Source organism: Sminthopsis crassicaudata, chromosome 4 (genome assembly GCF_048593235.1).
Source record: "Sminthopsis crassicaudata isolate SCR6 chromosome 4, ASM4859323v1, whole genome shotgun sequence".
NCBI lineage: Eukaryota > Metazoa > Chordata > Mammalia > Dasyuromorphia > Dasyuridae > Sminthopsis > Sminthopsis crassicaudata.
Window position 1 is genome coordinate 430,153,225 of NC_133620.1, and position 21,270 is coordinate 430,174,494.

Consider the following 21,270-nt stretch of genomic DNA (forward strand, 5'->3'; position numbering starts at 1 on the left):
GGTTTGTGGCACATAACGCCATTTAATCCAGATTGGATACATCAGGTACAGCAGTGGCACACGACTTGGTACTGTCAATGATAGACACACTTTTAACATATGCACTACAATTTCAAAGAGAAGACAACAGGAAACTCAAGAACTTTGTTTTAGAAAGTTGTTTTCAGATGAAGTCTGAATCTTCCTGCAGTTTTGTACAGTGCGTTTCTGTCTCTGCCATTGTGACGTTGGTAAGCAAAGCCCATTTATTATACGAAAATAGAGAAGAACGTACGTGATGTTTCTCACAATAAACATTAACAAAGGGGGTGGGGGGACCTCTAAAGAGAACATTGCATTGGAATGTCTGATTATCAAAAATATACCAACCCTCCCTCTTCCCCCAGCCCCAACTTTGTAAAATAGTCCCTTGGTTCAAGGAATCTCCTGGGACTGAGATCACCCTACACCAAATGGAGTGATTCCCACCCCAGATAGGTAAGTGATTTGCTGAGACAAAGGCCAGTCCCAAACTTGGTGAGAAAGACACATAATGAAACAAGACTAAGGAAGAACCTCTTTAAACTACTTTGTTTTTTGATGGTCCCTTCCTCTAATGAGCCTTTTTCTAAGGGTCATGACAGTGCTTTTCCCTCTTAAATCATGGAACACTCTGCAAATGATGAGGTTCTCCACAAAGAAGCCCCAAAGGGAAAAAAAAAAGCCTTATCAATTCCCTGCTTGGCCATATTCACAGTGCCATTTAGTTGGGTGGGATTGGATATTTGGCTATGCTAGGTAAACTCTTATTAATTTAAAAAATTTTTTATGCATAACCAACCTCACAGTTATCTGGTTACAGGGGACAGGGGAGCTGGGATCACTGGAATCTACAGAGACTCTTAAAACTTAATTTTGACCCATGCTTTGAATCTGAAGTTTAAAAATCAACCCTTCCCTACTCTATAAAGTTGTAAAGAGTGGAAAGATCCCAAATTAGGGAGCAGGAGAACAAGGACTTGGTTGATCCACATATTAGATCAACAGAATCAAGATGTTCATGAATTCTCCACCTTTGCTAATTAATGGTCAAAATTACATGGCCACTATTTTTATATAGAATGTAAGCTCTTTGTATCCCCAGTGTTACACAGTGCCTGGCATGTAGTGAATACTTGGTACATGCTTATTGATTGATGTATTGCCCAATTTCGCTCTTTGTGCTGGTGTTAGTCCTTTAGGTAAGCATGAGAGATCAGCTCCTTTGGCAGCAACTGTATAAGGCTCGACCCCCTTGTGTAATCTGTGAGCCAAAAATGGTTGCCACCATTCTGAAGTCCTCAAACTGCAACTGAGGGGGCCTGGTCTTTTGAGCAGGCTGTGAAACTATATACCGGCTTATTTATAAACAGATGTACCGAGGAGGAGAAATTGATAGTTGCAGAAATTTATGATGTCCCATAGAGGGCTCTGAATGACACTTTTCCCTTGCAAAGGCAATGTCAGAGTGTAGATTCTGTATGATAGTCTTGGGGAAAATGCAGTGGAGACAGTTGGATAAAGCTGCATCCTAATTCTGTCGGCCTCAGTTTTTCCAATTGCAAAATAGGAAACTAAATCCTTTACCCATCTGATAGGGCTATGAGAAGCATATATGTTTTGGGAAAGGTGCAAGTGCTAAACAGATTTAAAGGACTCTGGTTTGTCAGTGCTTCTCAACCCTCCCCAAAGACTAAAAGGGGAGTTGCATCTTAATTGGCTTTGAAAAAGCTAGCTACATACAAACAGAATTGACAACACAAACTGATAACCACGTTAAGGCAGTGGATTCCCACAGAGTGATCTCTGAGCTTTTTCTCTCCTCTAACCCCAAATTGCCAGGTAACTTATTCTCATATTGCCAAGCATTGTGACAATTGCTGTACTAAGCATTTGGCATGGAGTGTTAAAAGAATCCCCTATTTTGGTGTGTCAAAGTACTGTTCTGAAGGTAAATGGAGTCAGGAGATAGGCTTTGTTTTCAGCTACTGAGCTGTATCTCCTAGGACAAGTCCCTTAATCTTTTTGGAGACTAGTTATTAGGTTTGCACTGGACCTCCAAAGTAATAACACAGGTGGTGTTAAAGACATATTAGGTCCTCTGTTCTTTTCCAACTTTGTTTTGACAGGTTGGGGGGTGGAGTGTAACATTGTCTAAGGGATTTCTCCAGAGATTCATGAATGGAAAAAACTTGAGAACCAGTTTTCCAGAGCTAGTGGAAGAGGAAGGACCAATCAATTCTGGTCTTAACCTTTTGCCCCCCTCCCCACCAAGATGCAAAGATAATCACTCTTAGAATTGTACCTTCCTTGTTAAGCCCACTTAAGTAGTCTGGAAGGATCCAGTTATATTTGGGCTTTTCTCCTATATATAGTTCATTGCTATCCCCTTTCCTTAAGGTTAGAAAAACTAAGGTTTCATCTCTGGCTGAGGATTGTCAAGTTGGAAGTGTTGGGAATCGGGAAGGGAGTGAAGGAGTTTCGAGGGCAGGTGGTGTGGCAGTGTGACATGAGCAGTTATTTGAGATTCAGCGGATGCCAGGAGAAGACTATAGACTTGAATGTACCTCAGGTCATCTTGCCCAATCTTTTCATTCTATAGCTGAGGAAAACAAGACCCTTCAGCCCTCACAAAAAGCCCAAATCTGGAGTCACAACAGTTCCAGAAGAGCTTTGGGGCATCTCAAACCTTTTGGGGCCATTTGTTGGGAGGTAGAACTCCATGTGATCTTCAGATCCCTTTTTAACTCCCATCTTATCGATGCTGTAGATGTTTTCATGCAAAACAGCCTTTGGTTCTACAGTGAGACAAGATAACTTGGACTGGGAGGTTCATTGTGACCCAGAATGACTTTTCAGTGTTGATTTGCCTTCATGAAAATATTCTAATGCCTCATGAAACAAAGATAAGCCTGTGATCTCAAAAGCTCTTCCAAAATGTGGGCTGGGTATTAGACTGGGCACAGAGGATCAGCTGCTGCTTCCGAGGTGATTCCCCACCAGAAGGCTGGTTACAACAACTTGAAAATGACTGAGGCAAGAAAGAGCTATACAATATCAATCTTTACCTCAACTTTTTCCTCTCGGAGCATTTTAACTCTATATTAGACTTTTGGAATTATTTACTTTCTGCCCTTAAAAATCATGCTAAGTCCCTATTTGCCCTCTAGAAGATTGTCCTTCTGCTTGTCTTCGCTGATACACTATCTTTAGTTAGTAAATTTTAAGCACTGACAATTCAGTGTATTTAGGTTTGCATGGCTACCCTGATGGGTATATATATATATACCCATGGTCCATGGCTGTGCAGTAATGTTTTGTTTCCCACCAAAACACTAAGCTCAGAAGGCAGGAACATCTTTCCATGTTGGGGTTCCTGAGGTCAGGACCAGTTTGGGTGCACTGTGAGTACATAATGAGATGAGATTGGAAAGGCTCCCTCTCCTTTGCCCTATCTAAAGCTCTTCATTTTCTGTGATTAGGAACTAACTGGGAAACCCCTTTTAAAAGCATATAGGGCCAGGGTCATGGGGAGACCTAATAAGGGTAAAGTTAGGTTCTTGACCAAAGTAATCATCTATGGAGGGCTGAGGCAGAACTGCAAGAGTGATAAACACTTAGCTAGATAGTAGGTTTGGAGGAACTGCTAAGAAACTCCAAGGGATTGAGGAGATAACATGACCATCTTAATCCTGCATAGCCCAGGCTGAATTAGTGGTCATGAGGTAGGGAGTCCAGGAAATAGGAGGGGTAAGTTTATCGAGCCCAAAATTTGAGGAAAAATCAAATTGTAGTAGTTCGCTTATCCACTCTTTTCTGCTGAAACTGATAGAAAAGGACAGGAGGATATCCCCCTTCATAAAAGTGGTGTCCAGCTTTCCAAGGAAAAGCCAAATTTATATGCTTGCTCAGAGGGACATGTGCCCTTTATCTATTCTCTTTGGTACTGGACAGACTAGCTAAGGACCATCCAGATTTCCACACCCTAAAATAAAACATGCCTGAATACACATGACCAATCTTGCTCAGCTTATTCAGGTTCTCTGATGTGAAAACCAGTTGGCTGTATCTTAGGCCCTTGACCACATCACATATGGTCTAGGGGAAGCTTCCCAGAGGCTCCTGGCTATGGGTTGGACAGAGTGCATGGTCAGTACCAACAGAACAACAGGAGAGTAGTTGTCTTCCATGGAGTCTCTTCCATTTTTTTGTTATTTCCTATTCATCAGGATACAAGATTCTCTATATGATTTTTTTCCTTTTTCAAGATCCTAAGCTAATGAGTTTGGTTGCAACCAAAACTTCAGAAGTACCAGTGGGGCAGATGATTAGGAAGTGCCATCTTGTCTCTTCTTGGCTTTCTCCCTCATTCTGTTTTTTGTTTTTTTAAAGCAAAATTTCCCATTAACTAGCCGGTGGATTTTTACCACATACAGTTGTACTGCAGTGACCAAGGTAGCCATTCGCACTGAGAGCTATAGGAAGAGACAGCTGAACAGAGACAAAGGGAGCGGCAGTGACCAGGTACAAAGAGACAAGGAGACAAAGATAAGACTTGGAGAGAGCAAGCGCTGCAGTATGGATGGTCACATGGCTACTGTGTGGGTCACTCAGGCTTCGGTACTCAGTGGCCCAGTTTTACCCACCTGGGGTGGGGAAAGGAGAGAAAACTCAGTAACAACTGACATCTTGGCATAAAGCCTTTTGTTATAAAAGGAGGAAAAAAAACCTCATAAAATGCATTGTTTTGGTTTAGTTAAAGGTATTGGGTCCATGGAGAAAAACATTTCACAAAAATCTGTTGTTTTTCTGCTTTGTTTTCCACCTTTTTTTTTTTTTTTTCAGTCATGTCCCATGAATAAATATTATCCATTAAAAGCCTTGAAAAAGGTGCTTAAATACACAGTGTTAATATTTCCTTCCTGTTTTGCGTGTGATCTCTCAGCTTCTGTGCTGCTCCCTTGTTCTTGGGTTTTCCTTACTGGAGTCTCCAGAAACAATTAGTTTGATCTGAGGCTCTCCCCCACCATGCCCCGCCAGGCCTCGGCCTGGCACACGGCCCCTCCCCAATTCCCCGTCCCCTGCCTCCCCACCCTGCCTCTGTGTGTCTCCAGAGTGGGGGAGTGGTGCCCAGGGCTCTGTCCCCTCCGGCAGCGGCTGCAGTAGTGTCTCCTTCTGCTTGCAGGCACAGTTTTAGTGCGAGGGGTACAACCTGGACCGGCAGGAGTGGCAGGGGAAGGAGAAGGGAACAGCCTGGCCCCACAGGCTCCCTTCACCTCCCCATCCCTCCTACCAGCCCTTCCATCAGCCCTTCCCTCAGTGGCTTTACAAGGCAGAGACCTTGACGATGTTGCTGCCTATGGGGGGAATGTTCGTGGTGGAGCCAGGGCTAGATGGTGGCGGTCGGCTCTCCCCCTCTGGGGTCAGTGCTGGGGGAGTGGGGATGCTGATGATGGCTGTAGTGATCTGGGATCCTTTGCAGTTGGGTCTCAGTCCATCATCTGCTTTCAAATTAAGGCTGGAACGACTGGGGTGGATTAAAAAAAAAAAAAAAAGAATTAAGGGGCCAGTTCTTCCTTTCTATCCATGTTTCCCTCAAACTCCTAGGTTTCTTATTCATGACATCTTTCATTTTTCCCATTACTGGAGCTTAACAGAGCTTAGAAGATCCCCAAAGTCATGCTTAATTAAAAATAGATATTTAATATTTTTATATATAAATAGGTAATTATATAATATGTATAGAAATAAAACGCATACTGACTATATGACCATGGGCAAGTCCACTTAGCTTGTTGATACCCTGGTTACTTCTTCAAGTGAGACAAGGTGCCAGGCTGTAGGGGTTTCCTATACAGCTAAAGACAAAGGACCAATCTCTCTAATTTGTTTTCTAAAAAAAAAATTTTTTTTTGCCCATATATATCTATAGGGCAGTAAGGAGTAGGGATGGAGCATTGGGCTTTGATTCAAAACCAGTCACTAAGCTCCAAGTCGTCTACTAAAGTCCTACAGTGATGCATCCTTGTTGGATTCCCGAAGGATAAGCCAGGGCAGTAGCAGCTCTCGAAAGACCCCCTTCCAGGCTGGAAAAGCTTGTGGGGTCCAGCTCCAGGCCGGACGGATGTCGTTTGAAGCTAAGTTTAGAAAGGATTATCATCAGGGGGTTCACAGTCAGGTGCTGGCTTTTTATATGGAAATTTATAATGGCTGCCTATTAGAATGTAGGATTGTGGAGAGATTACTGGTCAGATCATGGAAACTAAATCATTTGATAGCGTAGTAAGTAGATAAGAAGGTGGTCTTAGAGTAAGAAGATCTGAGTTCAGAACCTGCCTCAGATACTGGCTGTGAGACTTGTAGAGTCATGGTCCTCAGCCTCATTGCCTAATCTATAAATATCTATATTTATTTATTTATATTTATCTATTTATAAATTTATCTATATATATTATCTATATAAAGTTATCTATACATCTATAAATACGGGATACTAGCATCTCCCTCCCAGTTTTGTTGTGAAGTAAGTACTTTAAGGACTTTAAAGTGTTACATAAATACTGTCCATTTGTCAAGTCAATAAGAATTGACTCTCATAATGAAGTCTACTTTCTAAGCAAGGGCGGATTATCTTGCAGCTTCAATAATAGCCTTCCTGATTTCTAATTCCAATCCTGACAGCAACCCGGCGTCATGGGATGCTCTTGGAGCACAAGGAGAGGGAGGGAGGATGTGGAATGGCCCAAGCTGGTGGGTGCCTCCACAGCTGAAAACTCCTGTGAGAGGGGGAATAGGACGCACCCACCTGGTCGTGAGTGAGGGCTGTTCACTCCCCTGGATGTGAATGGTGCTGAGCTCTTGCATGCTCCTCAGGCGGGTGGCTGGCAGGTTGGAGTTGGGCAGGTGGGTGGTCTTCTTGCTTCGACGGGAGCAGCAGGATGTAGTTAGGCCCGGGTGGCTGGAGAGTGAAGGGCTTCTTGTGGATGGGTAATTCTGCATTGAGCTCTCCATGCAGTTCTGCTCAAACATTTGTTCATCGATAAACTCGTGGTTCTGTTGGGAAGGACAGAGAAGCATGTGGGAAGAGGAGGTGGAAGGGAGGGGATGAGCTCCCCTCACGAGGAACTGGAGGGTCTTGTCCTGGGCTCCCTAGGGGTAGGCCCCCAGGAGACTGGAGCACAGATGAACACTCATGAAAGGTAACAGCCCACAAGTGTGGAGAGTTAAGAGTCATTGGCAGCCCTGGCTAGCCCAGCGGAGATGGGGACGAAGGGAAGGTACCATGGCGGGATTGTGTCGTGTCCTCCTTATGGAGTGGTGGTTCAGAAGGGGGTGAGGGGTCTGTGATTAAACTGTCCAAATGATTATGAGTCAGAGCTTACTCCGGGTGCTGGAGGACAAGCATGCTAGAGGGTGGGAACCTAGGCTGGGGGAAAGCATGACTGCTTGTTTACCAGAAGGGGATTTGGTGACATCACCAGAGCTGGACTTGGTGATAAAATCAGAGGGGGACTTGGTGACATCACCAGAGCTGGAATTGGTGATATCATCAGAGGTGAACCTGCTGACATTACCAGAGGTAGAGATAGGTTGGTTAGGACTTCACACTTCCTCCCCTCTCTAGCATGATGACTTCCACATGACAGGTGCTTAATAACTGTGTGTCACCACATGCACTGAAGCAGGAGGTGTGCCATATTCCCCATGACCGAAGTAGGGTTGGGTGTTACAAGAATGCGCTTTCCTAATGCAGGTGTTTTGACAGGGGGAGGGGAGGGGCAGGAGTGGCGAACACGGGACTCCTTAAAGTCACGCACTCTCCGGGTGAGAGCAGCTCACCGGACAAAGGGGGCCCGTGGACGAGGAACCCCACAAAGCTGAGGGCCGCCCTGCGGATGTCTGCCTGGGACCCCGGCTAAGGCTGCCAGAGTGGAGAGGAGAGTGAGACGGGAGCAGAGGCTAGCCCAGCAGCCCAGAGAGCCAAGGAGGTGGCGCAGACAGAGAAGGCACACGGACACTCACAGGATACCAAGACAAGTGCCGTGTTCGACCAGCCCCCCCGCGTCCCCAGCAAGGTAGAAGGAGAAAGTCGGGAGAGAAAGATGGCCGAGAAGGTTTGCACAGAAAACTGGAAGCCTGAGCTGGCCCCGCCGTGACAGCGGAGCGCGGGACTAGCCCCGGGGAGAAGTGACAACGCATGCAAGGAAACCGGACTCAGTGATAGAAAGAGAACAGTCCACATATGCCACAGGAATCAGAGAGAAAAACAGGAATTGAATTTTTAAAAAGCTCTACCTTGATGGTGGAAGTTCGTACAGATAACAGGGGATCATCCACAAGATAGGACAACCCCTACAGGACATGCCAACAGAAGATAAAAACACCATTGATTGTACATTCCAGCATTCCCAAGCTCAACTCTGACATTCCACCTTCAGTCCTGGCATTCCTCCCCTCAACTTCCACAGGCCCCACATTCCACTTTCCAAGCCCAGCATTCCGCCCCCAATCCCAGCATTCCCCCCTCCACCCCCACATTTCATCCACGTCTAACCCTACTATCACATCCTGAGCTCCAACATCCTCATTTTCTTACACCCCCCCCCCCCCGCGACCCAAACCATTCCCCACCTCCCCTCACTCCCTTCTAAAGTGTCCACATTCCATCTAGCACATGCAGTCTGAAAGGGCAGTTAGTCTGAGCCTGTCCTTTTAGATTGTTCCAAGTCCTGGAAGCGAGTTCCAGGGGCCTCCTCAGACATGCAAAAGGAGCCCTCTGGGGCAGGTGAGGGAAGAGTATTGGTGAGGCTTGGAAACATTAGGCTCTGCTTCAGGCTTCCTGAACTCTGGGGTTCACATGCCACCCCCAGAGTGCATATTTAAAGCGCTTTCCCCCTGGTGTGAGAGGGAAGACTGTTGGCTAGTCTTATTCAGAAAGCCCTCTCTGACATGCTGATCATCCAGTCTGGGGAAAGGAAGGTACCAGAGAACCGTGGAACATTTAGAGTGGATGCTTCCACCCTATTCATGTTCTATTTAGGTGGCCCAAGCATCTCGTTCCAGCTCATTTCAATTATGGCCTCCTAACCCGGAACTTTTTTTTTTTTTTTTTGCTTCCTTAGCCTTTCAGAGTTTGAACCTCCTTAGGGTTTCTGTCATCCTTTGGGTGTAGGTGAGGCAGTAGTATTGATGATCTTCAGTTGCAAAGCTCCTTCCATCTCCCAGCACCTTCCATATGGGTGGAAGGGGGGCACTAGAAGGGCCTAGCCAAAAAGCACCAACTGAAGCCTCTCCTGGGTGCAGGAAAACTGGTTCAGGCTGTTGCTGTATCAGGCAAATATGGTAGAGAGGAGAAAGAGGAAGGGATGGCTCAGTAGCATCTACGTGGAGGGTGATGTGTCAGCCCATTAGAGCTGGAGATCAGTCACACTGTGATAGCATAAAACCTGCTCCATAGTTCCTGTTGGCTACAGATGTGTAGCTGGACTAGGGAGTACGTTCCAGCCTTATCTGAGAGCCCAGGCCCTGGCGAGTCACTCATAATTGGGAGATAATAATAGCTTAGTAGCTCACATTTATAGAGCATTTATTTCATTGCTTTATATGCCTCATCCCTCTTGATCTTCACAGAAACTCTCTGAGTTTAGTAGGCCAAGTATTATTATCCGTATTTTGCAGATTAGAAAACTGAAGTTCAGAGAATTAAAGGCCCAAGGCTTCTCAGGTCAAGCCTGGATTTGAACCCAGGTTAAGAACTCTTGTCATTACACTAAGGTAATCCTCTCTTTTCTTGCTCTGTTAAGTTCAGAGTGGCAGGGTTGCCACCCTGTGACTCAGTCCTTTGAGAGAATGACAGAGTTCAGGGTAGGGAGGCGGAGAGCATGGGGAGATGCTGGGAGGGAGAGGATGGTGAGTTTCCCACCATTCCCTGGCACCATCTTGGTCTGAGGAGTTATAGGCTGTATCTAGGATCTGCGCTTGAGACTCAGGGTATACCTTTAGGAGAAGGGAAGTTGATAGCTGGGAGGGATGGCTAAGGAGGAAAAGGGGGAGACTTACAGTAGTTTTCTCCAGGCAGTGCAGCAGGTGGTGATGCTGGCTCTCAATGAGTGATGTGGTCTTGGTCAGGTGCTCATCCTCTGGGGAACCCTGAGACAAGGAAAGAGATAAAATAAAGTAGGGAATGGAGTACAGTTCCTTCTTCCCAGATATCCTTGATCTTTAGGTGTTGGGAATTTTTTTTTTCCCCTGAGGCTGGGGTTAAGTGACTTGCCCAGGGTCACACAGCTAGAAAGTGTTAAGTGTCTGAGATCAGATTTGAACTCGGGTCCTCCTGAATTCAAGGCTGGTGCTCTATCCACTGCACCACCTAGCTGCCCTCTGGGAAATTCTTTATTGACGTGTGCAAGTTTCAATGGCACCTACCCCACTTGCTGCTTTGGCTCAGGGAGTAGGTGTAAGGAGGATGCTGTGGTTATTGAAAAAGAAATTATTGATGGAGGGATGTGTGCTTCAGGGAATAAGTACAAGCTACCTAGGTATGGCAAGACACAGCTTCAGATCAGCCAGGATTTAAGCCAGTCATTCTCATGCTTCCTCCTCCCTCCCTCACTTCACAATGATTTTTGCTTTGGGGAATTGTGGCACATTGAACAAAGAACGTTACCGGACATCTATAACTGGGGCCTTGGGATTCCTTTGAGTGTCTCCCTTCTCAGACCTCCTTTTTCTGTACATTTCCAGGACTGGGATAGAGCTGCGATTGTGTGACCTTCCCAAGACTAAGCTGGGAAAAGCAGACAGCAAACTGCAGCTGGGGAAGGGGGCTGGTAAATGAGGAAGTCTTGGGGTGGAGGGAGGAGATTCTTGGCACAGTGAAATTTGAATCATGCTAGAGTTCCACTGCACACACTCTGAGAAGTGCTGGTTTAAGCCATGGGAGCCATCTGTGCCTCCCACATGACATTCCATCTTACTTCTCCGTGTGCCTTTGTACAGGCTGTCCCCTGTGTCTGGAATCCTTCCTCATTCCCACCTGTTGAAATCCATTTCAATACCTCCACCTACCCGCCAAGGTGAACTTGTACGTGTTTGGTTCACATTCTGAATGTTCCTCTACATGTATGTTACTTCTGTTAGATTGTAAGCTCCTTGAAGGCAGGCGTTGTTTCACTTTTGCCTTTGAGCCTCATCTAACACATTTCCTGGCACTTGGAAGGGCCATACTTGGTGGCTTGATTGGAAAGAAAGCATCTTTGGAATAGTTCCCCCTAAGGAGATAGGCTCAATACCTCTTGATGGGAAGCTATGAAATGAAGTCTGGGAATTAAGTCTTAACAGACAACTGTTAAGAGTTCTTTAAATTCAGTTCAAACTGAGATATAGCGTGTGTGTGTGTGTGTGTGTATACATGTGTTGGAGGAGATGGTTAATGAGGCAAATCTAATAGATCAGATATCTGGGAGAAGGTCAGAAGTATCACTCCTTACCTGTCAGGGGTGAGAGGGAGGTAGACTATGAGCATGATAAGGACCTAGAGCTTACTGGGAGGGAGAAAACCACAGCTTTTCTCTCTCTCCCCCCACCCTATTTCCCTATCCCCTCCCTCCAATTCCGAGATACTGACTGTCAGCTCCAGGGCTTCGTTGAGAAGACCATTCCTCTTGCTGTGCAGATAGGCATTGGAACTCCCAGTCTTGGCCACACGGATCCTGGCAAGGCGGGCTTTCTGTAATTGAGAAAGACAATAAGAGGGACATTGAGATGGTTAAGATCTCATGTTGCGGTTTTCATGTGTGATGGTGAGCTTCTTCCATTCTGAGCTGAGGTCTAGAAATGTGACCTGGGACAGTGGTCTGAGCATGCTGCAGGGTAGGACTGGCTACATGACAGGATACGGAAAGCCATTGCTACCCCTATTACTTTCACTGAAGATTTTATTGACCAGATGTTGAGGCTGCCGGAGACCTGAGCTATGGAAGAGATGTTCTTATTGGACAGAGATCTTGGGATAGAGATGAAACGTTGACAAAAATATACCCCAAGTGCTAAGATGTTAGCTACTATGAATCCGATTGGATTAATAATAAGCAGAGGAGCAGACGTTGGTTTTCAACACTATCTCTTCTGCTTTCCCTTTCTAAAAGTCTATGGTCTTGAGAAGAGAGGTTACTTCCTCCCATCCTTTTTCTTTATTCCTTACTTACAGCTCTGGGTAGTTTTGGAATTCTCTCTTCGAAAATTTGGAAGGGCAAGCAGGAGGAGGTTTAGGAGATGGTGATTGGCTTCTTTCTTTCTTTTTTCTTTTTTCTTTTTTTGACTATGCTCAATAAACCATGTAATCATAGTATGTTAAATATTGGAGTCCTATGGATGTAGAGGGAGTCAGTAACAGAGATAAGTAACAGATAAATGAAGTCGGGACTCTAGAGTTATGTACATATGATAGAACAAAATATTTTAATATTTTGAATAATATTCTATTTCATTTTCTAGACTAAATGTAAGACATGACTGTTGTTATTATTTTAAGTCATTGATTGGGTGATGCAGAAGATAGTCTAATTGTCTTCAGATTAAGTAGACCTGGTGACAAGAGGGCATGTTTCAGCTTTTTAGGAAGACTATTTCTTAGTTGTGCCACAGATGAATGAAAGTTCTGGGTTGGTGGCTCAGGTAGGACGCTACCTCAGATCCTGTGTATACTTATTGGAGAGTTAATATATTGACATGCTATCTTTATGTAGACTTAGGAAAGAATACCTGATTTCAAATCCCAGTTTAGATATTAACTGGCTGTGTGATCTTGAGCAAATGACTTAATCTCTTTCAGCCACAATTTCTTTATTTATCAAATGGGAATAATAATAACACCTACCTCACAGGATTATTATGTACAATGCTTTACAAACTTTAAACAATTATATAAATGATGATGGTGATGATGATAATATAAGGTCATTCACATTTGTTTGAGTAAAGAAAGATCATGTCATATATATATATACATACAGGTGACACATGTCTCTTATTGTGCATTCTGTTTAAAATCAGCAGAGATCTTGTTTTCCCTTGTGCCAATCTTCTCCATTTATTTCTCTCTCCCATTATTCATATATTTGATAGAATGATCCTTTTATCCAAACTCAGATCTGTCTTGTCCCATTGCCTTAAGATCTTTAGTGACTTTCTTGTTAACTGAGTAAAGTCCAAATGTCTTTTTGTGGCATTCAAGGTCTTGCGTCTTGTACTTTCCCACCTGTATGCATTTGATTTCATGCTGTTCTGCCTATAACAGTGTGATGATGACAATAATGATGTTTATCCATTTTAGTCTTGTGAGTTTCTTTTGATTTCCTATTTAGATCTGGAACATAGTTTCTTCCTCCTTCCTTTCAATTGTTTTTGATGTGATCTTTTATATCTAGGCCATATATCCATTTAGAGTTACCTTGTTACATGGAGTGAAGTAAAGCCTAATTTCTTCCGGGTTGTTAAATAGTGAGTACTTCCCCTATGAATAATTGGGGTCTTTTGGTTGATCAAACACTATGTTTGATTTGTTTCAGTTATGTTGTATACATAACAAGCTCTACTGATTGATTTCTCTCTTTTAAAAACCAGTACCAAATAATCTTGAGTACTTAATATCTTCTCCCTCCCAAATTACTTTGTACATATATGTTATATATTGTTACATATATCTTACAGATATTTTTTCAGTTATATGTCTCTCTAGATACAATGTAGTTATTGTTTGTTCTTCATTCTCTATAACCATGACATCGGAGAGCTGGATTTGAGTGAGGGAGGACTGTGCAAAATCACCAGCCTCATTTTCTTCTTTGGAACCATTTGGGTGGCTAGATATAGATCAGATTGTTTATGAACAGGTAAAAAAAAGGCTGTTCTTCACCTTAGTTTTTCTTCCCTAGCCTTGATCACTGAATAGGTGTTGCCTTAGTCAAACTGAGACCAGTTAAAGTCCTTAGCTTAAAAAGCTCAAGGTTTCCCACTGCATCCAGGGCCATTTCCAGATAGAATGTAATTTCCTTTAAGCCAGGGATTATTTCATTTGCTTGACACATAGGAGGTGCTTAATATATACTTGCTTATTTGCTTAATGCAGTCATTTGTTGTGTTCTCTTATTCCTCCACCTAGGAACAGTACTCATCCTGAGTTCTATTTGGCTGATTGTTAACTGTTAAAACTAGTCCAGGGATCCAGGGGGTTGGATTATCTAATAGAAGTGCAAGGCATTTGACATGATTTGTCCATTAGCCTAGGATCTTGCCTTGGCCACTGTCAGGAAAATAATGATGATCGATTCTATTAATATTTTCCAGGAACATACAGGATACAAGAAATGTCCAGGGATCAAAGAAGGTTTAGGGTGGGCTCAGAGGGACAGGGGAGGAAACTTCAATGGACCTTTTAGGAACAGTTTTCTCATTGAGGTAAATTGGTTAGCAGCCCAAAGTAAATAGGGCCAAGGGTCACAGTTCCTTCTACAAGTAGGTCACAGAACTTTGCTGTGACTTAGCCACACATTGTACTCCAGACCTTGGACATTTATTTCACAAATAATATATCTTGGCAATATTGGGTTGAGAGAGTGCGGATAGTTTAGCTAAAGCCATCTCTACTTCTCAAAAAATAATGCATATCGTGAGTCATGTCAACTCTGTATGCAAAAGATTTGAGCTTAAGGAAATTTTAAAGAGTAGCATTATAGCAAATCAGCAAAATAAATTCAGCCAAAAAGAACTGACAGAGAGTGAGAGACAGAGTCAAGGATGTAAGCCAGTGAACGTCTAAGACTGGGTACACATTCTTAAGCAAACGGTTTAGTTTTTCACTGGTGCTTTCTTCCTCAGCCATCTAAGGAAAGCATCTACCAGTATCTGCCTAATCTGGGAGCAGTGATGGAAATGGAGGTTATCCTTTTCACCCGAAGGAATTGGTGAGGCTAGGACAAGGGACTGGAGTTTGGGGCCACAAATCCTGTTAAACAAGCATAGAAAATTGCATGTCTTTTAAAGGTAGAAAACACATTGGATTTGGTTCAGACCATAGACTTAGAGCTGGAAGAGAGCATGGAAGCCATTTGGACCAACCTGGTTTTCATTTTATGGAAGCCAGAAGGTCCTTCAGATTGGAAGGTCAAAGATAGGATTGAGCCATTATCTTTCCCTTGTACTGCTCTGGAGCTTTTAAAACAGCACCTCTGGCTTACTTATGATTTATGGGATATTAGAAAATCACTTAATCTGTTTGGGCCTCAGTTTACTTGTATAAAAAAAATGGTTCTGACTAGGCCCTTCTAGTTCTAAAGTCTTAGGCAGTGACCTGTCTCTTCTTCCTCTGTTCTTTCAGATGCTCACCTCAACTAGAGAGTCCAGAGAAATAGAAGCAGAAACATGGAAGGAAGATAGGGGGAAAATGTATCTGTTCTCTCTCTGCCCAGCTGGCCAAGTTTCCAAAAGTCATTCTCATCCTGACAAGCTCCTTGCTTCAGAAAATCTGTTCCTGTCCTTCTCTCCCCTCCAACTACATGTTTACATCCAAACAATGTTCTTCCCTCCCCATATTAGAAAGTGGTTTTTATTGCTTTAGGGAAGCTCTGGGTGCTGAGAGCTGCATATGGAAATCCAATTGTGTCAAGCTCATTACAGCCTTATATAATTTGATCCCACCACTTAGAGACAGACCTTTATCGTATCTGGGGTCTGTCTTCATTACTTTCTAGAGATGAAAGATTTTTCTTCTCTCCTTTGTGGCATTTCTTTTAATCTTATCTTACCCTGGGCTCTATTAAAGCAATAGATTGTCATATCAAATACACTGTATCGTTTAATCATTTCCAACACAGGATGAAGAGGTTGGCGATGTATTTATGGAACAATACCCAGAATATGGAATTCAGTGTGGCTCCTGCTGTGATTTCCCTTGATATGAGCTGGGGAGGGCAGAGGTCAGTTATTATTCATCTTTTTATTTTCTCACAGTGCCTATCATAGTGTCTTGGGGTATTCAGTGATTCAATTCAATGGATATTCATTCAGTGAATATACAGCAAGCCCTGTACTAAGTACTGGGGAAGATACAGAGTTACTAAAGACATGATTTCTGCCTTCATGAAACTTATAATCTAGTGGGGGCATATAACATATTTACAGACACCATTAATATAAAATGACATGATAAACAGATACAAATCCACAAATGAACTGTGATGCTTCATGATGGTATGTGAGTTTACCCTAAGGTAAAAAGTTTACACACAAAGCTGTATAGTCCTAACAACAGATGGAACCTACTTTCTGGGGTCAAGCTTGATTAATAAAAGAGATGCTCATAATTAGAGAGGCTAGTCACTCGGTAATGAATTCTTGGGCTACAGCAACTCATGAAATGTGGTCATTCTTGATTGACCCACTTTCCTCTACAGTTAAGTGATGAAAAAGAGGCCAACAGAGATAAAAATAATAACAGCTAATAAAAACTAGCATTTGCAAAATACTTTGTAAGTATTATCTAATCTCATTCTTGTAACAGTCCTTGGAATTAAATGTTATTGATATTCCCATTTTATAGATGAGAAAACTGAGGGACAGAAGGTATGAAACTTGCTCAGGATCACAAGGCAAGTGTTTGAGAATGGATTTGAAGAATTATAAAGGCTTTAAATAACTTTAAAAAAACTAATTTAAATGCTGATATGTGTTCTACAATGGAGAACCTTGACCAATGACCAGTGAATATCATACTACTAGAAAAAATGGATCATCTCAATAATAAGGGAAGGGAATTAGCATTTATGAATCATCTACTATGTCAGGCACGGTACTAAGTGCTTTAGAAATATTATCTCATTTGATCCATAATGATCTCATTTGATCAGTAATGGTACTTTTGCTTAAAAAAAAAAAATGAGACCAGAAGACATAGGGAAGATGTGATAAATGAAAGTATGGTTCACAGGTTCTCTGTGGAAAGGTGTTTAGAAAGGATTTGATGGGAGATGGTTTTATAATGGAGCCAGACAGCAAGAAACATAATTTCATGGGATACTGGGTCATGTGCTTACATGAACAAATGCAAATGCAAAAAATGATCAGCTGATGGGTCAAAAAAATGACCAGCTGATGGGCTGTTGCAGAGAAAAAGGTGGGGATATTCTCCAAAGGACTGATTATCACCTTCCAAATCAAACTAGCCCATTCTTTGATATTCAGTAATTTCAATGCAAACACAAGTATTCAAAGCAGTAATTACTCCCTACTAGGGATGTCAAGACAACATGATCCCCTGCTTTCAAGGTGCTTATATTCTACTAGGAAGATACGGCACTGACCCATATAAATAAATTAAGGACAAACTGAGGAGAGCTTAAATAACTAGGGAACCAGGAAAAGCTTCCCATAGGAAGTGAAATGAGTTGAACTAAACACGAGGAAATGTGAGAAAGCAGAAATAGCAATTTTGGAAAACAAAGACAGAAAAAAACAGCTGCATCAGACCAAGTATAAACAGGAGAGATCCATGCTGGAAGCAACACAATTTTGAAGCAATTGATTTTGTGAGCTGTCTGAAAGGGAAGAAGATGCTTAATGATTGGGGGGGGGGGAAATATCATGGTTGTTATTGCTACCAAAAAAGGCATCAATAACTATTGACTCATATGCCTACCTTCTCACCTCTACAAAATCTCCATGAGAATAATTCACACACATTTTTGAGGACGTCCTTGATGAAAATATGAGAAGGGTCTAATAGCAGGATTTCCCAAATGATATTTGAAAACAGAGCACGTCTTTCACACAATTGATTAAAGGTACAGAGAATACAGCAGCCCACTTTGCTTCCTGTTCATTGAAAAGTAATTTTGCTGCCAATAAGGCAGCATTCTATACATATTAAGATAAACAAGATTCCTTAATAAAAGCAATTGTGGTGATATTTTTTTTTTTTTTTGTGGTGATAGGTTTTTGATGATTTTCTGATGATTAATATCAGATGAGGTGTAAGCAATGGAAATATACTCTCACTAAAAAGATTGGCTACTGTCAAGAAGGAAGTATGATGCAGAGTCCAAATGGAAGAAAAATTTCCTATAGGGGATGAGGTCCTCCAGATGTTCCTCTTTGCAGATAACATTGGACTAATATTAAATCCCAGAAAGTTGCAGAACTTTCTAAGTGAGGTTCATCACTACAACACAGGAAACCTCACCCGGCCCGGACACGGAAAGGATTGACAGATTGCTTAGTGTAACTATTCACAAAAGAAAAACTAAGTGAGTGAAGAATGCCTTTTGTTCATGCATAACTGATCCACAGAGCTGGCCCATCGTAGCATGGATATTGAGAATTGAATAGGAGGAAGAGAGTAGACTGGATTGCATTTGGGAAGTTGGGCAGTGGTCATCCCAAGTTCTTCTTTGAAATAAAATTCCATTGTTCTTTTACCAGTTTGCTTCTGCTCATGCTACACAGCAGGAAGTTATGAAACAGTATGGTCTCTGAGGAATCCAAGTCATGAGTCACCCATAGGACAACAGAGAGACATATGGTCAATGAAATTGTTCTTTGAATCAGATCCATGATTTCACTGGTATAGGGATCTCCTGGTAAATAACTTCCTCTATCAATGAATGTTATGACTTGCCCAGGGTCACTTCACCAATTTGTATTAAGACTATAATTTAAACCCAGGCATTTCTGGCTTTCTGTCCAGTATCTCTTACTTCCTGGTGCCATATATTGCAATGATGAAATTAAAGACACAAAGTGATATAAAGGATATGATCAAAAAGATATGTGACTGGAGATAGTGGATGTATTGACAACAAAAGGTAAACAGCTGGATAGTCCAGGTGCTATCCTAGCATCCACATAACATCATGAGATCTAGAGCAGGGGTTCTTAATTGGGAAGTCCACAGATGGATTTCAAGGGGACTGTGAACTTGGATGGGAAAAAAAATTACATCTTTAATTTCACTCACCTTTACTCAGGGATTCTTTATCTTTACTGGGTCATGGATTCTTCTGGTATTTTGGTGAAGTTTATGGACTTAATGTTTTTAAATGTATAGAATGAATTACATAGGATTACAAAGGAAACCAATTATATTGAAAGGGAAAGGAAAAAGAATAGGCATTTATGTAGCACTTAATATGGTCCAGGACTGTGCTAAGAATTTTTTATAACTATGATCTTCATTTGAATCTTACAAAAATCCTTGAGAAGTAGATGCTGTTATTATTCCCCTTTTGTCATTGAGGAAACTGAGGCAAATAGAGATTAAGTGCTTTGCAAAAGAGTCGAATAACTTGTAAATATCTGTACTTTGAAGTATTTGAACTCAGATTTTCCCCACTATTCTATCTACTCTACCACTTCAAATATAAAATATTATTATCAAAATACTAAAAAAAAAACAACACCTTAGACCTCAGGTTAAGAACATCTGTTCTAACTGAAATTTCAGCATTTTCTTCAATTATTTAAAAACATTATTTTGAGAAGAGATCTATAGGGGTCTACACCAGGCAGCAAAAACCATAAAAACAAAAAAGAGGTTTTTTGTCTAACACAATCCAGAAGCCCCTTAGTGCACTGGATAGTTCCCTTGTGGAAAATGTATAGGAAGAAAAAGATCAGAATCAAACAGGATTGGAAAGCATGGATGGTTTGCCATTTGTCTAATTAAAGGAAGTATCCCATCAATGAGACCAGAGATACATAAAAGAAGGAATATTGAAATATAAATATACAAAAAATTCAAAATTATACCAACTTCTCTCACTCATAGGATATTACAGATTTTGAATTGAAAGGCCTCTGAGAAGTTATCCAATTCAGGGCTTCTTAAACTTTTCCCACTCATGACCCCTTTAAAGTACCCAAGAAATTTTTATGTGACCCTGGGTATACCAAACCACATATACAAATTAAACATTTACTAATAATAAATCATAATTTCATGACTCTCACAGTCAGTTATCAGACCGCTATAGGAGTCACGATCCACAGTTGAAGTAGCTGGGATCTAATCCACCTTATCATTTATTCCTAAAAGATCATGAAGTCACTTTTTTCTCCACCCTTTCCCCAACGAACTACTTGGGTTGTAGTACCAGTGTCAATCACCAGGTGGCTGTCTCTAAGCTCAAGCTCCTCCACTCTGGCTCCAGATACAGTGACAAGAACCTTGCATCTCAGAGTTGGGCAAATCACTGGGAGCTTTTTAATCTGGGAGCTGCGAATTATTCATTCATTCATTTATTAACATTTTGATAATGCAAGCCCTTTGATCAAGAGAGAGCTTGTCCAGATAGGGAAACAATGAGAGACAAAGCAAGAAGTTCTCAATTAAAATCCATCTGTGACATCACTCATTCCAACCCCTTGAGTTCCACATTCTCCCTATCTTTGGTGCCTTCAAAATTTGGACTGTTCAGGGAAAATGTGTCATCTTCACGGTGGAAGACAATCACAGAACATGGAATCTGAAGCTCAGAAAAATTAAAGACTAGGTTCAAAGTCACACAGACAATAAGAGGCAGAACCAATTTTCAAACCCAGATCCTGTGATTCCAAATCCATCATTCTTTCTATTGTGCCACAGTGCCAGTCTCTCTCAGAACCCTTTATAATCATATCTCAGTTGAATCTGCTCTCTCCAAGGCTGTCAGTGCTTAAATTAAATTAAATCTGATGGCTTTTTCTTAATTCTCATTCTTCTTGACCTCTTTGTTGCAATCACACCCCATTAAACCTCCTTCAATTTTCTTCTTGCATATTCTCTATGTTTTTTTGAGGATACTGCTATTTCTTTGTTTTCCCACTACCTGCCTAATTATTCCTCACACTTTTTTGCTGGGACATCCTGGTCTTGCTACCTAACCATAGGTTAACAGACTCTATCCAGGATGGCAATGATGCAGAAAGAAAGCTTCCTGTCTCCTTCCCTTCCTTTCTCTTTCCCTTCCCTGGCTGGGCTACTTAAAACTTTACTGGACAGCTCCACTGCTCGAATGGCTTGGTGAGATGGGAGCCATCAATTGTATTCCTTTGGGTAAAATGGAAGAACAAGGGACTTGTCATCAGCACTGCTGTTGGGTCTTTAGGTTCTCTAGGCTATACCATCTGCTCTGCTGACCTCCAGTACTGATATCTGAAGTTCTGAAATAATGCAAGGACCCTTGGGCCTTCGCATCTGACTCACTGTGGCATTATGGGGAC

General features: G+C 42.1%; 1 protein-coding gene across 3 annotated transcripts in view; it reads right to left on the reverse strand.

Annotated features, from left to right (window-relative positions):
• KCND3 (potassium voltage-gated channel subfamily D member 3) overlaps positions 1-21,270 on the reverse strand; it is a 318,453-nt gene continuing 297,183 nt past the window's right edge. For 2 of the 3 annotated variants that reach the window (XM_074263064.1, XM_074263066.1), the window contains exons 4-8: positions 11,645-11,746; positions 10,078-10,167; positions 8,314-8,370; positions 6,824-7,071; positions 1-5,545 (exon numbers count right to left, since the gene is read on the reverse strand). In XM_074263064.1, the coding sequence (XP_074119165.1) occupies positions 5,344-5,545; positions 6,824-7,071; positions 8,314-8,370; positions 10,078-10,167; positions 11,645-11,746 (699 nt within the window). In that variant the 3' untranslated portion in view covers positions 1-5,343. The remainder of the gene's footprint in view (positions 5,546-6,823; positions 7,072-8,313; positions 8,371-10,077; positions 10,168-11,644; positions 11,747-21,270) is intronic. The other variant, XM_074263067.1, reaches the window with a different exon arrangement.